The 23,028-nt window shown below is 39.5% G+C and overlaps 1 protein-coding gene across 9 annotated transcripts in view; it reads right to left on the bottom strand.

Annotated features, from left to right (window-relative positions):
- LOC108718971 (trafficking kinesin-binding protein 1) overlaps positions 1–23,028 on the bottom strand; it is a 95,557-nt gene that overhangs the window by 24,993 nt on the left and 47,536 nt on the right. For all 9 annotated transcript variants that reach the window (XM_041566077.1, XM_041566080.1, XM_041566082.1 and 6 more), the window contains 3 exons: positions 14,243–14,319; positions 13,443–13,559; positions 9,412–9,512 (listed from right to left, as the gene is read on the bottom strand). In XM_041566077.1, coding sequence (XP_041422011.1) covers positions 9,412–9,512; positions 13,443–13,559; positions 14,243–14,293 — 269 coding nt within the window. In that variant the 5' untranslated portion in view covers positions 14,294–14,319. The remainder of the gene's footprint in view (positions 1–9,411; positions 9,513–13,442; positions 13,560–14,242; positions 14,320–23,028) is intronic.

Below are 23,028 nucleotides of genomic sequence, written 5' to 3'. Positions count from 1 at the left end.
TACTACTACTACTATAAGAGCCCAGTGCTATTAGTCTAGCAGTGTTGGGGAGTGGGACTGGTGTGCTAATCTGCTGCTCCTAGTAGTTCAGCAGCACCAACTTTAATTTTTTTTTTTAATATTCATTTTTTTTTTATTTTACTTTTTTTTATTTTACTACCGCTGTAGTAGTGTATAAGTTGACCTTTTAGGCATTATTTGCCCTGTAGGCATTATTTGCACACTGTTTTCTTCAACCCGCCATCGAGCTGTGTGACCTTGTTCACATTCTGTCTAAATATCCATAATATTACCGTCTCCAGAAAAAACACCGGAGTCACTTTTTTCAAGCAGCCATAATATATTTTACGTAATCCGTATCCACCGCTGTAGTAGTGTATACGTTGGCCTTGTAGGCATTATTTGCACACTGTTTTCTTCAACCCGCCATCGAGCTGTGTGACCTTGTTCACATTCTGTCTAAATATCCATAATATTACCGTCTCCAGAAAAAACACCGGAGTCACTTTTTTCAAGCAGCCATAATATATTTTACGTAATCCGTATCCACCGCTGTAGTAGTGTATACGTTGGCCTTGTAGGCATTATTTGCACACTGTTTTCTTCAACCCGCCATCGAGCTGTGTGACCTTGTTCCCATTCTGTCTAAATATCCATAATATTACCGTCTCCAGAAAAAACACCGGAGTCACTTTTTTCAAGCAGCATTCATATATTTTACGTAATCCGTATCCACCGCTGTAGTAGTGTATACGTTGGCCTTGTAGGCATTATTTGCACACTGTTTTCTTCAACCCGCCATCGAGCTGTGTGACCTTGTTCACATTCTGTCTAAATATCCATAATATTACCGTCTCCAGAAAAAACACTGGAGTCACTTTTTTCAAGCAGCATTCATATATTTTACGTAATCCGTATCCACCGCTGTAGTAGTGTATACGTTGGCCTTGTAGGCATTATTTGCACACTGTTTTCTTCAACCCGCCATCGAGCTGTGTGACCTTGTTCCCATTCTGTCTAAATATCCATAATATTACCGTCTCCAGAAAAAACACCGGAGTCACTTTTTTCAAGCAGCATTCATATATTTTACGTAATCCGTATCCACCGCTGTAGTAGTGTATACGTTGGCCTTGTAGGCATTATTTGCACACTGTTTTCTTCAACCCGCCATCGAGCTGTGTGACCTTGTTCACATTCTGTCTAAATATCCATAATATTACCGTCTCCAGAAAAAACACCGGAGTCACTTTTTTCAAGCAGCATTCATATATTTTACGTAATCCGTATCCACCGCTGTAGTAGTGTATACGTTGGCCTTGTAGGCATTATTTGCACACTGTTTTCTTCAACCCGCCATCGAGCTGTGTGACCTTGTTCACATTCTGTCTAAATATCCATAATATTACCGTCTCCAGAAAAAACACCGGAGTCACTTTTTTCAAGCAGCATTCATATATTTTACGTAATCCGTATCCACCGCTGTAGTAGTGTATACGTTGACCTTGTAGGCATTATTTGCACACTGTTTTCTTCAACCCGCCATCGAGCTGTGTGACCTTGTTCACATTTTGTCTAAATATTGATAATATTATCGTCTCTAGAAAAACCACTTGAGTTACTTTTTTTCAAGCAGCATTCATATATTTTACGTAATCCGTATCCACCGCTGTAGTAGTGTATACGTTGACCTTGTAGGCATTATTTGCACACTGTTTTCTTCAACCCGCCATCGAGCTGTGTGAGCTTGTTCACATTTTGTCTAAATATTGATAATATTATCGTCTCTAGAAAAACCACTTGAGTTACTTTTTTTCAAGCAGCATTCATATATTTTACGTAATCCGTATCCACCGCTGTAGTAGTGTATACGTTGACCTTGTAGGCATTATTTGCACAGTGTTTTCTTCAACCCGCCATCGAGCTGTGTGAGCTTGTTCACATTTTGTCTAAATATTGATAATATTATCGTCTCTAGAAAAACCACTTGAGTTACTTTTTTTCAAGCAGCATTCATATATTTTACGTAATCCGTATCCACCGCTGTAGTAGTGTATACGTTGACCTTGTAGGCATTATTTGCACACTGTTTTCTTCAACCCGCCATCGAGCTGTGTGACCTTGTTCACATTTTGTCTAAATATTGATAATATTATCGTCTCTAGAAAAACCACTTGAGTTACTTTTTTTCAAGCAGCATTCATATATTTTACGTAATCCGTATCCACCGCTGTAGTAGTGTATACGTTGACTTTGTAGGCATTATTTGCACAGTGTTTTCTTCAACCCGCCATCTAGCTGTGTGTATTATCGTTTCCAGAAAAACCAACTGAGTTTTTGTTGTTGTTGTTGTTTTTTTAAAAATAATGCCAGGCAAAGGCAGGCCGCCACGCAGAGGCCGTGCTAGGGGCCGTGCTGCTATGCAATCCTGTGGCCCTAGCAAATTGCCCAGTTTTAAAAAGCCAATGACCCTGAACTCCCAAAATGCTGAAGAGGTAGTTGACTGGCTTACACAGCACACCCCATCCTCTACCGTTTCTAACTTTACCACAACATCCTCCTCATCCTCCACTGCTATGGCCACCCCACGTAACACTTCCTCCACCACCGGTGCCCCTTCTTCACTGGGGTCAGAGGAGTTATTTTCCCATGAGTTTCTTGAACTGAGTAATGCGCAACCATTATTGCCAGAAGAAGATGAAGGAGATGAGGACCTTACACCAGATTTAATTCTGGCAGAGAACACGATAGAGATGGACATAATGAGTGATGAGGAGGAGGTCCCCGCTGCTGCTTCCTTCTGTGATGTGTCAGAAGAAATTGATGCATCTGAGGAGAATGATGATGAGGAGATTGATGTTTTGTGGGTGCCTAGTAGAAGAGAGCAAGAGGAGGGTAGTTCAGATGGAGAGACGGAGAGTCAGAGAGGCAGTAGGAGAATAAGACTTAGAAGAAGCAGGGAGGACAGCCCGCAGGGATCAGTAGGGCAACAACATGTATCGGCACCTGTGTTCAGCCGGCCAACGCACCCGCCATTGCCGCCAATACCGCCAACTCCGCCAACTTCTACTGTTACCGCCAGATCGCACACTTCCAAAAAGTCAGCAGTGTGGGATTTTTTTAATGTGTGTGCCTCTGACAAAAGCATTGTAATTTGCAATGAGTGCAGTCAGAAACTGAGCCTTGGTAAGCCCAACAGCCACATAGGTACAACTTCTATGCGAAGGCACATGAGCGGCAAGCACAAAGCACTTTGGGAGCAACACCTCAAAGGCAACAGGCAAACTAAAAGCCACACTCCTTCTGGTCCAGCATCTTACTGCTCTACCTCTGCTCTCCTTGACCCGTCTGAACCACCCTCCACTCCGCCTTCCACCTTGACCACCTGTTCCCATTCCCAGTCATCTGCCACCAGCCAAGTTTCTGTGAAGGCCATGTTTGAGCGTAAGAAGCCAATGTCTGACTGTCACCCCCTTGCCCGGCGTCTGACAGCTGGCTTGTCTGCACTCTTAGCCCGCCAGCTTTTACCATACCAGCTGGTGGACTCTGAGGCCTTCCGCAAATTTGTAGCAATTGGGACACCGCAGTGGAAGGTACCCAGCCGCAATTTTTTTTCTAAAAAGGGAATACCACACCTGTACCAACATGTGCAGAGCCAAGTTACCGCATCTCTGTCACTTAGTGTTGGGCCAAAGGTCCATATGACTACTGACGCATGGTCCTCCAAGCATGGTCAGGGCAGGTATGTCACCTACACTGCCCACTGGGTGAACTTGGTAATGGCTGGGAAGCAGGGAATGGGTAGCTCAACAACAACAGTGGAGTTGGTGTCACCGCCACGGATTGCACGCGGTTCTGCCACCACCTCTACTCCTCCATCGCTCTCTACCTCGTCTTCTTCTTCTTCTTACTCTGCTGCTGGGTCCTCCTTCTCCTCCTCCACACCTGTGCACCCCCAGCTCCCCCTAGGCTATTCGACGTGCCAGGTACGCCGTTGTCACGCTGTCTTGGGGATGACGTGCCTGGAAAGCAAAAACCATACCGGATCTGTACTCCTGTCATCTCTGCAGTCACAGGCCGATCGGTGGCTGATCCCACACCAACTGCAGATCGGAAAAGTGGTGTGTGACAATGGAAGCAATCTGTTGGCAGCGTTGAGACTAGGCAATTTAACACATGTGCCCTGCATGGCACATGTGTTAAATTTAATAGTCCAACGTTTTGTCTCCAAGTACCCAGGATTCCAGGACGTTCTCACCCAGTCCAGAAAGGTGTCGGCCCATTTCAGACGTTCCTACACAGCCATGGCACGCCTTGCTGACATTCAGCAGCGCTACAACATGCCAGTCAGGCGTTTGATTTCTGACAGCCAGACTCGCTGGAATTCAACGCTCCTTATGTTGGAACGTCTGCTGCAACAACAAAGGGCCGTCAACGAGTACCTTTTTGAACTGGGTGGTAGGACTGGATCTGCACAGCTGGGGATTTTTTTCCCCCGTTACTGGGTGCTTATGCGCGATGCCTGCAGGCTCATGCGACCTTTTGAAGAGGTGACAAATATGGTCAGTCGCACCGAAGGCACCATCAGCGACCTAATACCCTTCGCTTTATTTCTGGAGCGTGCCGTGCGACGAGTGACAGATGAGGCTGTAGACCAGCGTGACGAGGAGCTGGAAGCGCACGATTTCTGGTCGGAATCACCAGAACGAACCCAGGCACATGCTGCAACGCAGGGAGAGGTGCCAGAAGTGGAGTCAGAGGAGGAAGGTGGCTTTGTGGAGGAGGAGGAGGAGGACCAACAGGAGCAGGCTTCCCAGGGGGCTAGTGGTGACCTTTTGGGGACCCCTGGTCTTGTACGTGGCTGGGGGGAGGAGACCGTGGATGATGCAGTCCTTGATAATGAGGAAGCGGAGATGGATAGCTCTGCATCCAACCTTGTGATAATGGGGTCTTTCATGCTGTCATGCCTGTTGAAGGACCCCCGTATCAAGAGGCTTAAGGAGAAGGACCTGTACTGGGTCGCAACGCTACTAGACCCTCGGTACAAGCATAAAGTGTCAGAAATGTTACCAACATACCACAAGTCCGAAAAGATGCGGCATTTACAAACCAGCCTGCAAAACATGTTGTACAATGCTTTTAAGGGTGATGTCACTTCAGGAACTCATCAACATTCCAGGGGCAGAGGTGCCAGTAATCCTGCCACGAGCACACCTGCAAGGACAAAGCCCTTTGGCCAGTCTGTAACGTCAGACATGCAAATGTTTTTCTGTCCAAGGCAGCGCCACAACCCTTCTGGATCCACCCTCAAAGAACGCCTCGACCGGCAGGTAGCGGACTACCTGGCATTAACTGCAGATATCGACACTCTGAGGAGCGATGAACCCCTGGACTACTGGGTGCGCAGGCTTGATCTGTGGCCAGAGCTGTCACAATTTGCCATGAACCTCTTGTCTTGCCCAGCCTCAAGTGTGCTCTCAGAAAGGACCTTCAGTGCAGCAGGAGGGATTGTAACTGAGAAGAGAACTCGCCTAGGTCACAAAAGTGTCGATTACCTGACCTTTATTAAAATGAATGAGGGGTGGATCTCGGAGGGTTACTGCACGCCGGAAGACTTGTTCTGACTTCTATGCAGCTGTCCTTCTCTTCAAGCCTCATGACTCCACACACAGCTGTCCTTTAGCGTCCTCCTCCTCCCTCCGCCACCGTTACAAACTAGGGTGCAAACCCTACTGGTTTAATTTTTTCTGGCCTCTGTGCTTCAGTGGCTGCGACCAAAAAAATGCCTATTTTCTGCATTTATATGACATAATTTTTCTGGCCTCTGTGCTTCAGTGGCTGCAACCAAAAAAATTTATATTTTCAGCATTTATATGGCATAATTTTTCTGTCAACTGTGCTTCAGTGGCTGCGACCAAAAAAATGCATATTTTCTGCATTTATATGGCATAATTTTTCTGGCCTCTGTGCTTCAGTGGCTGCAACCAAAAAATTACTATTTTCAGCATTTATATGGCATAATTTTTCTGGCAACTGTGCTTCAGTGGCTGCGACCAAAAAAATGCATATTTTCTGCATTTATATGGCATAATTTTTCTGGCCTCTGTGCTTCAGTGGCTGCAACCAAAAAAATTTATATTTTCAGCATTTATATGGCATAATTTTTCTGTCAACTGTGCTTCAGTGGCTGCGACCAAAAAAATGCATATTTTCTGCATTTATATGGCATAATTTTTCTGTCAACTGTGCTTCAGTGGCTGCGACCAAAAAAATGCATATTTTCTGCATTTATATGGCATAATTTTTCTGGCCTCTGTGCTTCAGTGGCTGCGACCAAAAAAATTTATATTTTCAGCATTTATATGGCATAATTTTTCTGTCAACTGTGCTTCAGTGGCTGCGACCAAAAAAATGCATATTTTCTGCATTTATATGGCATAATTTTTCTGGCCTCTGTGCTTCAGTGGCTGCAACCAAAAAAATTTATATTTTCAGCATTTATATGGCATAATTTTTCTGGCAACTGTGCTTCAGTGGCTGCGACCAAAAAAACTGGGCAAACAATGTCTACAAGGTCAACGTATGGCGAAAAATTACTATTTTCAGCATTTATATGGCATATTTTTTCTGGCAACTGTGCTTCAGTGGCTGCGTCCAAAAAAACTGGGCAAACAATGTCTACAAGGTCAACGTATGGCGAAAAATGACTATTTTCAGCATTTATATGGCATATTTTTTCTGGCAACTGTGCTTCAGTGGCTGCGTCCAAAAAAACTGGGCAAACAATGCCTACAAGGTCAACGTATGGCAGTTGTTTAAAGAGAACAGTAGATTACTAGCCAGCAAAGCTACCTAAGCTAAAATGTCCCTCAAATCCCTGCAGACTTCTGTCCCTCCAATACAGAGCAGTATCAAGCAGATTACTAGCCAGCAAACTTACTATCATCTGTCCCTGAAATCACTAACAGCTCTCCCCCTACACTATCTCTTCCAAGCACACACAGGCAGATTTTTCAGATACATTTTTGCCCTTGATCCCCCTCTGGCATGCCACTGTCCAGGTCGTTGCACCCTTTAAACAACTTTAAAATCATTTTTCTGGCCAGAAATGTCTTTTCTAGATGTTAAAGTTCGCCTTCCCATTGAAGTCTATGGGGTTCGCGAACCGTTCGCGAACCGCTCGCATTTTTGCGCAAGTTCGCGAATATGTTCGCGAACTTTTTTTCCGACGTTCGCTACATCCCTAACCTTGACATATTTTAATATGTTTTTTCATTCAAATACAACTTTCAGTGTCAAAAACTACTCAAATCACTCTGCAGGAGTCAAAATAATACCAAACACAGTGAATTCCCCTAACTGAGCATATAGTAATTAAACATTTCTTTGAGACAAAAGGTTAGCAAATGATTAGCAAAGGGATTGTTAAACTTTTAGGGCGTTAGCACACGGGCAGATTCGGGGAGATTTAGTCGCCTGGCAACTAATCGCCTCTTCTGCGGGGTGACAATCTCCCCGAACTGCCTTCCCCCTGCCTTCTGCCTGCTATAATGAGAAAACTCCAGCCCAACGCCCATGCACTCGCGGCACTTCGATTTCCGAAGTCGCCCGAAGTTGCCTCTCGAGGATGGCATTTCACAGTCCAGACTGATGAGCTGCAGAACAAATAACTAATAAAAAAAAAAGGCTGTCATATCTGTACCATACTAAGGGGCCGATTTATTAACGTTGATATTTTTTTCATTTCCCCCCAATACAAACTTTTTAGCATGTAAGTATAAAAAGTACAAAACATTTGAATACAAAACTCCAGTGTTTAAAAGCGAGAGAGGTAAAAGTCAATGGGAGCTGTCCTTATCAATTTGTAAAATCTTTATTTACTTTGAGGTTTTAGCGATTTTTACCACTTGCATGAAAATTCTTACGAAAATGTTTTTTCGTTGTGGTAATCATTTTGCATTTTTATTTGTTTGCGATTACACACTCAGGCTTTTTTAAAATTGTGAGTTTATTCAAGGTTGAAACAACATGTAGAACTACAAAAATCCAAATTTTGATAAATAACCCCTAAATTTTAATCACAGTTTGATCTTCCACTGTATAAAATCACTTCAAAATGATTCTCTTAGTTGACGATAAAAGCTGTTGATAACTGCCTCCCATTATACAAAATGAAATTAGCACTACTTGTGACAAACAGAAATTAATTAGGCAGGTTGATAAGGATAATGGGTAGGTAATGAGAGACATCATTACTGGATTCAGTGCAGGGCCAAGCATGTTTGGCTGCATCGTGTAGTATTTTGATGCCTCTAACACTTTGTACAGCTTTGGGCTATTGTATTATTGTCCCCAGGGTGATTTAAAATGAAAAATTTCAGTTGGAAAATGCGGCAGGGTTATAGTCATCACTGACCATCTGGCTATTTCTTAACTTCACCCATAGGGGAATACGTCAGAGCACTTTCAGAAAAGTCCATGTGACCCAGCCCAAAGGTTAAGCCTGATATTGAAAGGAGACTCAATTGCAATGGCTTTGAACTTGCCATTTTTCTATGCTGCCGTCCAAACTTAAATTTAAAATGCTATCTGATTAGCATATTATTGGTGAAGATATTTTTTAAAATTATAAATTACTATTCATGTAAGTTTTTATTAATGTCCCAGTTTGTCCTTCCAACCACAGACTTGGCCTATTTGTTATTTTCTAGGACCACAGAGAACCTAGCAACCAAATCACACTTTAAATACCAAACTGGAGGTCTGCTGAAAACATGTTATTAAAAGTGACTAATTACATATAATGTTTGAGTGCTATTGTCTATAACCCAATGTTAACTTCAAGCCAAAAATCTAATTTATGAGCCTAGAAACACACTAAAAACACACTGATGTATGCAACAGGTTCGGGTGTTTCACATTCTAAAGAATGGGAATAGACTGATAGTGGTTTGAAGACTTTGGTCTCCTGACACTCCCAGACAGGGTAATCTAAAACTCTGAGTGATAAATAAATGCAATTACATGCAGTCTCACTTGTTTGTGTTCTATATAGCAAGCAAGCCTAAGCTTTTATAGCTGAACTTTGAATCATTTAACAGCATTGCCAAGTATGTTATGTTTTCTGATGATCTCTGGCCAACTATAAGATAATTTGCCTGCACGTTAACCCATCAGTGGGTTATGGATATAAAGACGTTGAATGAAATGGGGCTATTTGGACTAAACTAAAGATAACAACAAACTTTACCATGTAACCTGCTGAATCTTGGTAGTAACAAAGATTAATAAAGTGACACATAATTCCTCCCCTACGCTTGTGTTTGAATAACTACTCTCACCAACTAACTATTGACTTTTAAGATGTCAGTGGGTTGCCTGCACGGCACAAGACTTTATTCAGGGACTTACGGGGAAGAGCAGATGGATTCCGGCTCACTTTCCTCTGCTGCACTTGTATAAAATTGAAGCAGCTCATCTTTCATGGACAGCTCATGACGCAACTGTGAAACCTAAGGAAACAAAAATAGACAACATAGCCATGCCCCAGTTCTCAACAATATACACAATAAGGCATACACGTGCAACAGCAGAGCACTGAGCCATAAGCAACTGCCTGCTGGTAAATGTGTAGAATAAACTCAAGGTTGTAGTCATGAAATAGAATAAACCAGAATATTCCTGAGATAATGCTTTTGAACCATGCTAACAAAGTAGAATCCAAAAGGCAAATTCGATTTTTTTCCCCAGCAATGGAATATTTTATATAATTGTTGTGCAATAACAAACTACAGATCATGGATATAAAGGATTGGTAGCAGTGATTATTGTATGAGTTCAGAATTGAAAATGTAATTATAAACTGAACTGTTGCCCACAAAATTAAAACAGGAAATATTCCAGCCTAAAGCTCATCTGTACAATTTATAATAAAACAACAAGCAGACTAATCCACCCAGTTATAATAGCCACATTTACAAAAACACACACATTTATTCATAAAGGAAAAGATATGTGCATTGTTGTCGACTATGGAAATTGCGGTAGTAGTAGGACAATGGCATCCTTTTTTATAAAGCCATTTATTAACAAATATCACACGCCCATGCCATTGCAGGTGTGTCTATCTAAACAAAATACTAATATAAAACAGAACCATATACAAATGGGCCAGCTTTGTCATTCGGTCTACCATTTGCTTTTTGAAAGATAAACAGCGTAATATGCAAACAGCAGCCTCACTAGTTTCAGAGAACAAATACATTTTGTTCAGGCTTCTTAACCCTATAACTGCTAAGGACAAGTAGGACTGTGCATTTGATTTGGGTTAACCCATGTGGGATTTCTAAATATGACACATCCATTTAATATAATCTCTTACTTAGAAACAAATGTTCTTTTCCCTCGACAGATTGAACAGTAAACTTACTAATCACAAACTACTTTAAATAAAGTGCACCGGGTAATATATAGTACAAACAAATTTCAAAAGGGCAGATTCATTTCAGCCTTTGTTAAAAATGAAGAAGGCAATAATCACTATCCTTTGTGACCTGATATAAAAGATCCACAAAAATACCCACACCTGCTTTACTTATCTCTAGGCAAGGCAATGCAGAGGAAATTCCAGGAAGTAAAAAAATCACACACCAATGCTCATTTGTTCACCTTAGAATTTGTGAATCTGAGCCTCAGATAACAGCAGGTTGTCCCATTTCCCACTGCAGTGCTCTGAGCTTACTGCTGAGAGCCTTAGCCAATTATGTAATACAGGTATGGGATCCGTTATCCGGAAACCCTTTATCCAGAAAGCTCTGAATTACGGGAAGTCGATCTCCCATAGAATCCATTTTATCCAAATAATCCAAATGTTTCAAAATGATTTCCTTTTTCTTTGTAATAATAATACAACAGTAGCTTGTACTTGATCCAAACTAAAACATAATTAATCCTTATTGGAAGTAAAACCAGCCTACTGGGTTTATTTAATGTTTATGTGATTTTCTAGTCAACTTAAGGTACGGGTATCAAAATTACAGAAAGATCCATTATCTGGAAAACCCCAGGTCCTGAGAATTCTGAATAAAAGGTCCCACACCTGTACCTAATGCTGAGCAGACTGCAAACTGTAGGCTCAATACCAACTCTATCGACAGAATTTGCTGAAAGAGCTGGAGCATTATTTGTAAAATTATGGATAAAGCATGCCAAAGTGGACAACTGATGTTAGGAAGCGAAAGGCCTCAACATCACATATACATTATAGATTTTACTGGTAAAACAAGACTGTGCAGTGATGGTGGTTCATGTTACAGATTCCATGAAGTGGTTGGGCTACCAGAGGACACAGAAAGAAACAATCCAGAGGTATACCTAGAGAAGTCAAGGAGAAATACATAGAGTACAACTAAGTTAATAATACAAGGGACACTTATGGTTCCTCCAAAACAGCACAGTGGGCAGTAAGTGCAGCTGGCACGCACCCTAATTAATAATATAGCATTATTTTTAAATACATATTTATTATGCCACAGAGAAAAAGTAGATGTTAGATGCCTCCACTGAACGCATTGGGTACTTAATGCTTTGCCCTGCAAGAGAGTCTAAAGGCCAGAGTCACAAGTCACTCACAAAGCAGATGAGACAAGTTATACTCTCACAGCTAGACACTCATCATTAGGTATTCATTTTACTGGAGGATTCAGGGGCTTTAGATTACACAATGATTATGGCATCTGGGTTTAAAGCTGTGTTCTGTGTGGACTCTTGCTTTCTTAAAGGATTTGTTTGGTGTAAAAATAAAAACTGGGTAAATAAATTGATCGTGCAAAATAAAAAAATGTTTAAAATATAGTTAGTTAGCCAAAAATGTAATCTATAAAGGATGGAGTCTAGCATAATAGCCAGAACCCTACTTCCTGCATTGCAGCTCTCTGATTGGTTACCAATCAGTAATTTGGGGGGGGGGGGTCATAACTGTTTGCTTTTTAATGTGACCTGCATGCTAAGGATCAAAAGCAAACTCACTGAACAATTATGTCCCATGTAGCCCCTCTTTAAAGGGACAGTAACACCAAAAAATAAAAGTGTTTTAAAGTAACTAACATATTGATAAACTGTTAGCATGCACTGGTAAAAGCTGTGTGTTTGCTTTAAAAAGACTACTATAGTTTATATAAACAACCTGCTGTATAGTCATGGGGGCAGCCATTCAAGCTGGAAAAAGGGAAAAAAGACACAGGCTACATAGTACATAACAGATAAGCTCTGTCCAATACAATGGTGTTTTATCTGTTATCTGCTGTTTAACCTGTGCCTTTTATCTTTTTACAGCTTGAATGTCTGCCCCCATGGCTACTCAGAAGCTTGTTTATATGTAGTAGTAGTCTATCTGATGCAAATAGCCAGTTGTACCAGTGCAGAGCAACAGTACATTATATCTTTATTGCTTTGATACATTTTCAGTTTTTGGTGTTACTGTTCCTTTAAGTCAATGAATAACTCAGAGTTAGAGAGATGTAAAACAGGAAGTTGGCAATTAGCTGTACTTATATCACCTCTCCCAAGACTTAATAGAATGAACTGTTGAATGAATTCTGCTGTTAAATTCTGCTGTTTGCGATTGGTCACATACTGGGAAATATAATCTCTGCAATAAATAGAGAAGTCACTCAATTAAATAAGATTATTGCTGATGGTTTAAGTATATATGTAAAACCATACAATTGTGCGGCTTCCAGATCCAAATGACTAATCACACAAGTCATAATGAGAAAGCTGCAGACCAATTGGACCACTAAGCAGACATAAATAATTGACGTTTAAAGGCAAATCACAATGAGTACTGCAAGGTTTACCCTTAGTTTCTCAATTAATTTATAATACTGTTGCAGTATATAGTTCCCATTTTCTGGGGAGAACACTGAAAAGACAAGTACAGCAGCACCCTTTTTATACCTATGCTGCCTGGATTAATTATATTTTAGCTAAGATCAATTACAAGGTACTGTTTTATTATTACAGAGAACAAGGAAATATTTTTTTAAAATCTGGATTATTTGGATAAAATGGAGTCTATGGGAGATGGCCTTTCCGTAATTCGGAGCTTTCTGGATACTGGGTTTCCCGATAACGGATCCCATACCTTTACTAGCAAATTGCCTTTGATTGCCTTCATTTGTTCTAAATTTTGCATTACTTATACCTCCTATTACTTTGAACAGCAGCTTATGCCAAATAACAGAAATTAGTAATATTTTTGTTGCTCTGTTTTTTTTTTTTTGTCGCACAATGCCATACAAGTCTATGGGCGTCATTTCTGCGGTGAAACAAGGCGAAAAAATTTGTCCATCCCTAGTTTACACAATTTTTTTTTACGTTTAGATCCCCTTTAATAAATGGTGTCATTAACAGCTCTAGATTCTCTGTTACTGGATTCTTACCTCTTCTTTGATGTGCTCTACTTGTTCCTCAAGATATTCATTCCTTTCAGTTAATGCTTTATTCTTCTTCAGCAAAGACTGGCCAATGCGAGCAGCTAATTCTAGATCTCGTTCTTTCTTTAAAAGGCCAAGAAGAAGAAAAAGTTTACATTACATTTTTTAAGCAATACAATTTCTTCTTCAGCAAAGACTGGCCAATGCGAGCAGCTAATTCTAGATCTCGTTCTTTCTTTAAAAGGCCAAGAAGAAAAAAAAAGTTTACATTATATTTTTTAAGCAATACAATTTCTTGCAAAGCAACAGCAGCAAATTATACTCATGAATTGTTTAGACTAGCACTGCTAGGAATTAAATAGTACAGTAGGTGTGTACAAAGTACAAAAACATGTGCAGGGCAGAAATAGCTAAAAAAAAACTAAAGGACATAAGAGAGAAATAATATGAATATCTGTAAAATATATTTTCTGTAGCATCTTTTTTATAATGCCACTTTATTTAGCACACCTGATAGAACTGCATCTAAACTGAACAGAAATGAAGAAAGGTGGTGCTTTTTGGCCTTCCTCTTGAAACAAAATACAAGCTGGGTGATATCACTCACATAGTAAGGAGTGATTTCAGACAGACATTAAGGGATGAAAATCCAGAGGTGCAGTAAATTTTAACAGATTTTTACGGCTTCCTTACTTTTAAGACAACTTTACTTGTGCCCCTTTTCTTAACAAAATCACATCCCTTCTAACAAGTAAAAAGAACACTGGGAAAAAGTCAGTGTTTCAGGAATACAGAAATCAACTTACCTCTTCAAGCAGACGTGTAACAGCATCTATATCATTATATGTTTTAGTCATCTGGCCCACTCTTTCAGCACATAAAACTGCAACAAAAGAAAAGCAAAATAAGGCTTACAGCATTCACAAACCTAGTAGTCTTATGTTGGTTTAAGGGAGCTAGCACACGGGCAGATTTGTGGAGATTTAGTCAGCTGGTGACTAATCGCCTCTTCTGCAGGGCGACAATTTCTTCTCGGACGGAAATTGAAGCGCCACGAGTACATTGGCGCTAGCGCTTTGTCATTATAGCAGGCGGCAGGCACGGCAAAGGCAGTTTGGGGAGATTGTCGCTCCGCAGAAGAGGCGATTAGTCACCAGGTTAAATCTCCCCGAATCTGCCCCTGTGCTTGATGCCTTAAGGGGTATTTTTTCTTTAAGTTAAGTGAGTCAATTTGCAATTAGTCTTTTTTTTGTGGTTTTTGCATTCTTTTACTTTTTGTTCAGTGGCTCTCCGGTCCACTGATATATATCCTATCAACCTGTCAGTGGTTTAACTGGCAGACTGGAGGATGCATAGGAGAGGGCCCATACAGAAAGATAAGTAACAGATGGTCACAAAAAGATTTTAGCCCTATAGAGTCAGTGAGCCCCATCTGAAAGCTGGAAAGAGGCAGCCACATAATACAATAACTAAACAAAATATAAATAAAAATTATGAAAACCAATTGAAAAGTTGCTAAGAGTACTAAACTATTGCAAATAGATACTATTGGTAGCCTACCTAAACTAACATTTCACCTTTTTCCACTGTTCAGAGTGTCTCTCTCTCTCAATTTATATAACTTTTAGTATTTTTTTTTAAATATTATTACTGTTTGACTGCTAATATCAAACATCATATATCCAGTATGTAATGTACAGAATTACCCAGGGTGGGACTGGCCCCGGTCCCCCAACCCTGCTAGTCCTATAGCCCAGCCCCACCACCAGTCACTTTCGCAGGACAGTAACAAATTTTGACAGTTCAACCCGCAGTCCTGGATTGATACTGAAATGTCCCAAGTTTCCCTTTGAGCTCATGCACTGAACACACATTTTTATGCGTGCAATAGTGTACTTCAACGTAGACTACTTTATACAACATGTTTTAGGCCTGGTGTGCCCTTTCTCAAGTGGAACACAATATAGAACGTGAAAACCTTATGAACATAGTTAGTTGCAGCTGACACTGTCTCTGTAAGGATTTCAGCGAAAAGCCTTGTATTAGCAGACTAAAACTACATTAATAAAATATAGAAGCAATATACAATTCAGAAGTGCTCAGAGAAGACACTAGTTTTAGATTTGCTTTAATAACAGAAGCATTAAATTCACATGAAAACTGCAATGTTGTTTTAGTTTCTTAAACAATGCTAAACCATATTCAGTGACACAATAAACAGGGTAACCCTAGCAAAATGTGAATGAGATAAACTGGTACTTTTTCCTCTGTGGTTTAATTCTGGTATCGCAGCACCTTGCTTCCATCCAAAGCCATCAATAGTGGTTCCAAAAAATAGGTGTCGATACAAAACAGCGCAGAAGCTCTGCTGCAATGTTCTGCACTTTTGCAGCAGAACTTCTGCGCTGTTTTGTATAGACACCTATATTTTGGAACCTTAGCAAAATGGTGTGCTTATAAATGAGGGGTAAACTATTTGCAACAGGTATGCTTCCCTGAAAAAGTATAAACGTGAATAAACTTAGCCTATCCTTTTCAGTGTTGCATGTGTAATCAGGGAGTCTCTGGTGCCTAAAAGGAGCAGAACAGGGTATATAAAGTAGCTGAACAGGGTATATAAAATAGCAGAACAGGGTATATAAAATAGCAGAACAGGGTATATAAAGTAGAGGATTTGTCTGGGATCTCCCTTTAAGGAGGATGTGTGTCAAGGGGTAAGCAAGTCCCAGGTGCAAGAAGTAGCTATTGGAGGACTAGATCCACAGAAGAGCTGCTGTAGAATCAAAATGTAGTTAAGACTATGTAGCAGAGTTCCTATAAAGTCCCGTCAGTGGGGTTAGTATACCTAACGATTATTGGAGCCAAGCTGACTGCCTTGGGTGATTGTACTCCCTGCAGAAGCAACAAAGGCCTGCATGTCTATTTACAGAAGAGGAGTGCTGGCCTGGCGCAATTACAGTCACTGGGGTAACACTGTCATATAAAGAATAACAAATATTTTTATCTACTCATTATTTTCACTTATCTAGATCAACAAAATCAGGAATTTGTCAGCACAGTTAATAAATAGCGATTCAGTGAAAGTAAACTAATAACAGCTGTACAGATTATCAGGGAATAATTAGTAGGTAGGGCAGAAAATACAGAGATATTCATAGATTAGAAGGAGTGGCACTGTTACCACCTCCTATCTTTTATTTCTTTATCAGGTTGTGGCACCAGGCAAACAACCACAGATGAAGGTTAAGTTAAATATAACCCAGCAGCAGCAGTTCCACATGTATGGAAAGAGGAACGAGAAGAATGACCGAGTAGGTAATCTCTCTATGAAGATTAACAGCAGTGCAGTCATGGCAACTGACAAACTGGAAACAAAAGGAGAGTGTGGGGGGTGTGTGGGGTGTGTGGGTGTGTGGGTGTGTACTCCAAATAGTTCAGCACACCACTGCTGGACAGGGCCGAAACGTTAGTCCTATGCTGTGTTATTTTCAATAAAACCTTTTTCATATTTTTAAGCCCTGAGAGTGCTGATCTTCTTTGGATGGATGCATAAACATACCCCATTTAAATATCATTTTAAGATAAATACCTTCCTCAGCAAAAGTAGCAAAAGTAGCATGTAGTCTATACACAAGCATGGAGACATTACAAAGAGGCTGGACTGCAAAGCAATCATTATTTCACTAGTCATTATCTTATTAAGTAGAGTCTGTTGTCTAGATTATGCTTGTTGCTTTGTATACACAGCCTAACAGCAATAAAATTAATAAGCTAACAGTTAACACAGAGGTACAAGACGTTGTGTTTTGAGAATCTCCCTTGACGTCCATGTTAATTAGGCATGTAATTTAGTCTTTCCACCAACATACAGTATCAGACTGCCTCCAGTTAAGTTAATATTACATGATTTTAAATATCAGTTCTTAGAGGTTAGAAGTATTTCACACCAGTACATTCATGCTGCACATTGATACATACAAAGAATAGACAGCACACCTACGGGATTAACCTAACAATGTTGTTGTTATACTCATTTTGTGAAATGGAAACTAGATCCTCCCATATGTTTGCTGATATCTTTAACAGTGAGTCTACAGTAAGGGAGTGTTCCATGGTTACATTGCAAGAAGCAAAAGTCTTACTACTGCAACCTCATACATGACCAACAATAGGATCAAATTTAAGGTCAGAGCTGAATTCTTATGCAGTCATTTAGCCATCAGGATTTCTCTGTCCACTTCATCAATATCTAAACAAGCCCCCATCAGATACTGATCTGGATGGCTGGTCCCAAATTTAGATGAAAGGTTGAATCACCAGCTGATACGCTTCAATTGGTCACTAAGTGTAGATCCAAAGGTCCCCTTTAAGGCAACAATGTTCAGGTTGTTTTATTTGACAAGCAGTTAAGACTATTATTTGGTTAAAACATGGGTACCTTATGGATTGGCTGCTAAAATTATTTGCAACTTAGTCACCCATATGACTTAAAAAGAAAAAACATTAAGAATCTAATGAACAAACATTAGATGTCTTAAAATAAACTATAAGCTGTATAATTAACTTTATAATAACAGTATTTTAGTTAAGATCCAAACATGACTGGATAATTGGCAGAATAATTACAAGAACATCCATTTCTCCAGTGCAAATTAAAAAAGTAGAGCCGAACAGGAAGGCTAGATTGTTAGGATGCTCTTACAAACTTGGATAATTATCCAAGAAGAAGAACTAAAGTTTACCTGAAGAAACATGGCAGAAAGTTGTACATTATGTTTTGGGTTTGTATACCAGCCCAAGGCAACAACAGCCCTTTAGCAGTGCAGATCTGTGCCTCTGAAGATGCTCCAGTAGCTCCCCATCTTCTTTACTGCTCATTCACTGCACATACTCCGTGCTGCTGTCACTTACTGACTTTAGGGACCAAAGCATTATATACATATATATATATATATATATATATATATCATCTGAATTTAATAATCAGCCATGTAGCATCAGCTTGCAAACCTCGTTTTCTGCTTGATGATTTGTCACAACCCCTAAGCTTAGCTTCTTACCGACTGCTCAAAGCACACTGAGCGTGTGCATGTCACAGACATTCCCTAAAAAAAATCCTGGATCATTACTATAACAGAGATGCTGAACCTTCTGTCTGGCTGGTTCAATAAGTTGAGTACATAAAATATAGCCCTTTAACTCCAGGAATGTTTTTATGGGTTATGGGTATTTTATTCTCAATAAATAATGTAGGTGTTTTTGTTTTTTTTACTATGTTTGAAGAACATTGACTGTAGTGACTGATAGCATTGATAACCTGCAATTTTTTTTTATGTGGATGCTTCTATACCAACTCATCATCAGCATATATATTGCATGTTTCGCAATTCCCTTTAGTACATAGAAAGAATATATAAGCAAGCTTCCACAACAAACCAAGAACTTTCTATTAAACTGGGAGCAGTTTTTGTCTTTTGCAGACCAGTGCATTTTTGGTTTCTGGTTTCCTTAGTAACTGTATCCATGGACTAACTCTGAGCACTAAAATCAACCGCCAAAATAGCTTGAGGCCTGTCCAGATTCCCTCACAGATACAATGCCAGCCAGTAGCATGGCAACAGGACTCAGTCTGTACAACAGAGCAGGGGCAGTAAATAAAGAACAGACTATAAAGTAGGCTTTTCTGAAACTGGTTATATTTCCTAATAAAATGGTTACATGGGAGGGATGGTGTGTGTGAAATGTGACAGTTATGAGCGATACGGCCCCGCTTTACCGAACTAGTGACAAATATAAAACCTGTGCTTAGACTGAACCCAGAATATGGATATTGACCTAAAATGCAGCACAGATATGGGACACGTTAACCAGAATGCTCAGGACCTGGTGTTTTCCTGATAACGGATCTTTCCGTAATTTGGATCCTCATACCTCAAGTCTACTAGAAAATGATGTAAACCTTAAATAAACTAAACAGGCTGTTTTTACTTTCAATAAGGTAAATTCTATCTTGAATCAAGTACAAGGTACTGTTTTATTATTACAGAGAAAAAGGAAATAATTTGGATTATTTGGATAAAACATAGTCTATGGGAGACATCCCTTCAGTAATTTAGAGGTTTCTGGATAACGGGTTTCCAGATAACAGATCCCATACCTGCATTACATTTTGCAGCCCCGTGTGAACTTCAGATACTTTTGTAACAATTTTGAGATAAGCAAATAAGTAGTTGTAACAATATAAGATAACAAGTCCCTTGGAAGAAGTTAAGGTCCCCATAGACGCAATGATTCTTCTTTGGTGGACAACCGATCTCAGTTCAGTTTGACCAATCAACATAGTAACCAACCAGTCAAATTATCGTGCGGTTAGTGGGATTCGAACAATCGTACATCTTACGATTTTTCGGCCAACATCTGAAAATTGATCGGCCAGGTTTAAAAATCTTTATCGGTCCCAGTGCAATCTATCTAGGTTTACAGGGCCAAGCAGGCAGCTACTCTTCAGTTTTGCTGTCAATATCGCCTAAAATGCTCTTTTTAGTTGATGGACACATCGTATATTTAAACGATGGTCGTGGTCTCGTGAGAACGATTGGATCTTTTAAAAATCTTTACATCTATGGCCAGCTTTAGACTCACAGCTTAAAGGGCAATTCACCTTTATTAGCGAAACTGTAATAACTGGAAAAAAAACACAGAAATATGTTCAAACTTTCATAACCTGCCATATTTTGTAAAATGAACATGGTAATTAGGGGGTGTGGACACAAAAATGGGCGTTGTCCCTCTTTTTATTTCCAAAATGTTGGAAGGTATGGATATCTGCCAGCAGCATACATCCAATGCCCTCATTACTCCAGCAGTACAGATAAAGAGCAAGGAGAAACTGGATATGTCATCTTTATTAGCACTTTTCTCTTTGAGTGAAAACGTGAAATTTAAAAAAAGGAGATAACTTTTGTAAGATATGTTATTTCTCAGCACTGAAAACCGTTTTCATTAATTAGTTGTAAGATGATATTAGGATAATAAATGAACATTATACTTGTTTCAGACTAATGAGAATACCACCGCTGAATACTCTGTCACTAGCATATATCTCAGATTCTCCTTGTAAATCTCCATAGTAACATTATATAGGTCACTTTATTCCCTTATGGATGCTGTACATGAACATATGTATTTTCAGAATGTTTAAAAGATCCTATAAACTAGAAAAAAAGACCTCTGAAAATACAATACAATTCTGTTACTCTTGGTAGAGAACAGGTTATTCAGATGTAAAACACAGTTTTGCTCACTTAGGCCTGTTGCGATTGGGACAAATGTCAGGTTCTCACCTCATTTTTAGGTGCATTGCAAAACGCTGCCTGAAATCATGCACTACATCAATTGACTCTAGCAAAGGAAGGATATGATGCAAGACAGTCACTGAGAATATTTCCAAAAAATCACAGTAAACTTACCTAAACTGAATTGTATTGTGCACATTTCAGCAATGGTAGCAAGTAATTTTTCCAGACAAGGAACACTTAAAACTACAAACACAACCTTTTGTTAATGTTTTTCTCTGTTTGTAATTATTTATCCAAAAACTGATGGAGGGTTCATAAAGCAAACAGTGCTACATGCTACAGGTCAGCCATGGCAAGGTTATTTACACAAAAGCAAGATACAATGTGAGAAACCTGAGCATCCATATTGCACACTCACCATGTGCTGCTTAGGGAAATAGGAGTACTAGGATCATTAACATAAATAAGGGGGTTGTCTGTATTTGTTTTTGTTCAGTCAAGAAAACACAATGGGGCAAATAACTACATGTGTAGCTAAACTAAATTATGTTTGTAGGTATGAAGCATACTGGTTACTTAGAAAGCCATATACCATTCACGTAAACAAACTATAAATCAAGCATTCAGCATGTTAAACTTCTGTAGCCTTTTCAACTGAGGTGGTTACTCCACCTTTATTCAAAAAATATAATAAGAAAGAAAAGGAAATAAAATGATCCCCCTACAAATGATCCCATGGGGATCTTATACTGACAGATTAGGAGCCAGAATAAATATATTAAAAAAAAAATAGGAACTTGGACATGCCCCCTCCAGGCCTGCAGCCCCAGCCGCAACCCACCTTCAGGGGGCAGGAACAATGGATTCTGGCAGTGAGCGGTTCTGGACCAGCGGGGCCCACGAGAGCTGGCCCATTTGCACCAGGGGTTTAAGGCAATGGAGAGTCCTGTACTTGCAACTTTCCTATGGCAGGCATTAAATATAGAGCTCCCTTGCATCCAGCAGCATTGTGCTCTGTACCATGCAAGGGCCCTAAAGTGTTCGATTACTTGCTCTAGTCGCAAATGAGCCCTTATATAGGGAGTTATACTTATATAGCCAAGCATAAAACCAGAAACAAGCACTTAGGCTAAACTACATGATATACATTGGTATTTTTTATTGTTTTGTAAAAGTGATTTATAACATTTTTAAAAACAATCACACCACTATATTTATCTCTGTACCCCACTTGAATTGCTTGCAAAAACAATGTAATATTCACAAACATTGGAATCTTCATAAACTTTGGCATTAAATGGTCAGTTTGTGCTTTATTTATAGTTAACACATTTGGCATTCACAACATATAAAAATGCACAGGAAGGCTCTTGGGTTTAGGAGTAGTATGCGTCCTTTAATTTATTGCCTTTTAATGGCCACCAACAAACAATACAGGTGCCACAAAATGCAACACTTGCCCAACTACTATTTTAATAGTCATACAAAACACATACATACTAGAGTCAGTTTCCTAAGGAGCCAGTTAGTTTTTCTGTTTGTGGCATTTTGGAGTTAACAGGTCCCTGCTTTCCAAACATCTTATGTTTACTATATATATATATATATAAAACATAACAGCGTTCAATGGACATTGATTACGGGTAATGCTAGAATGCACATAAAAAATAAAACAAGTTAGGGACCGCCATTCGGGGTTTACCTTGACGTGGTATGGTGGCTTATCAATTTTATGATCATACCTTTGTAACAAAATAACCCCTATTTGGGTACATATGCAATAGCATTTATTATACACCTGAAGACGGCTCAATCTATGGAGCCGAAACGTTGATAATAAATTTTGATCATTTGATTTTTCATACTAAGACCTGGTTGATGCGGTTTTTTTTGAGCGTACTATGAGATTGTTATAAACCAGCACACAGGCATTGGACTGCTTGCCGTGTGCACCAGCTACACAGTATATATCTATATATATATATATATATATATATATATATATATATATATATATATATATATATATATATATATATATATATATATATATATATATATATTTTGGTGGTGCAGTATACAGGAGCCTTTGTACTCCTGAGAACACAGAGTTTGATGTAATATACATTTTTCATCGTACCTTGGCAATTTTATGTCAAATGATTTATGATTTGTTCCTTGCTGTGCTTCAAATAAATAGAAAAAAACATTCCTGTATTGGTAGGGACTCCTCCCTACGGAAAGTAGGTGCGTACTATTTGTGTACAACAGCTATATTGCAGTGGAAATAAAGC

This window comes from Xenopus laevis, chromosome 6L, assembly GCF_017654675.1.
Source record: "Xenopus laevis strain J_2021 chromosome 6L, Xenopus_laevis_v10.1, whole genome shotgun sequence".
Lineage (NCBI taxonomy): Eukaryota > Metazoa > Chordata > Amphibia > Anura > Pipidae > Xenopus > Xenopus laevis.
This window is presented reverse-complemented; position numbering and strand designations above follow the sequence as displayed.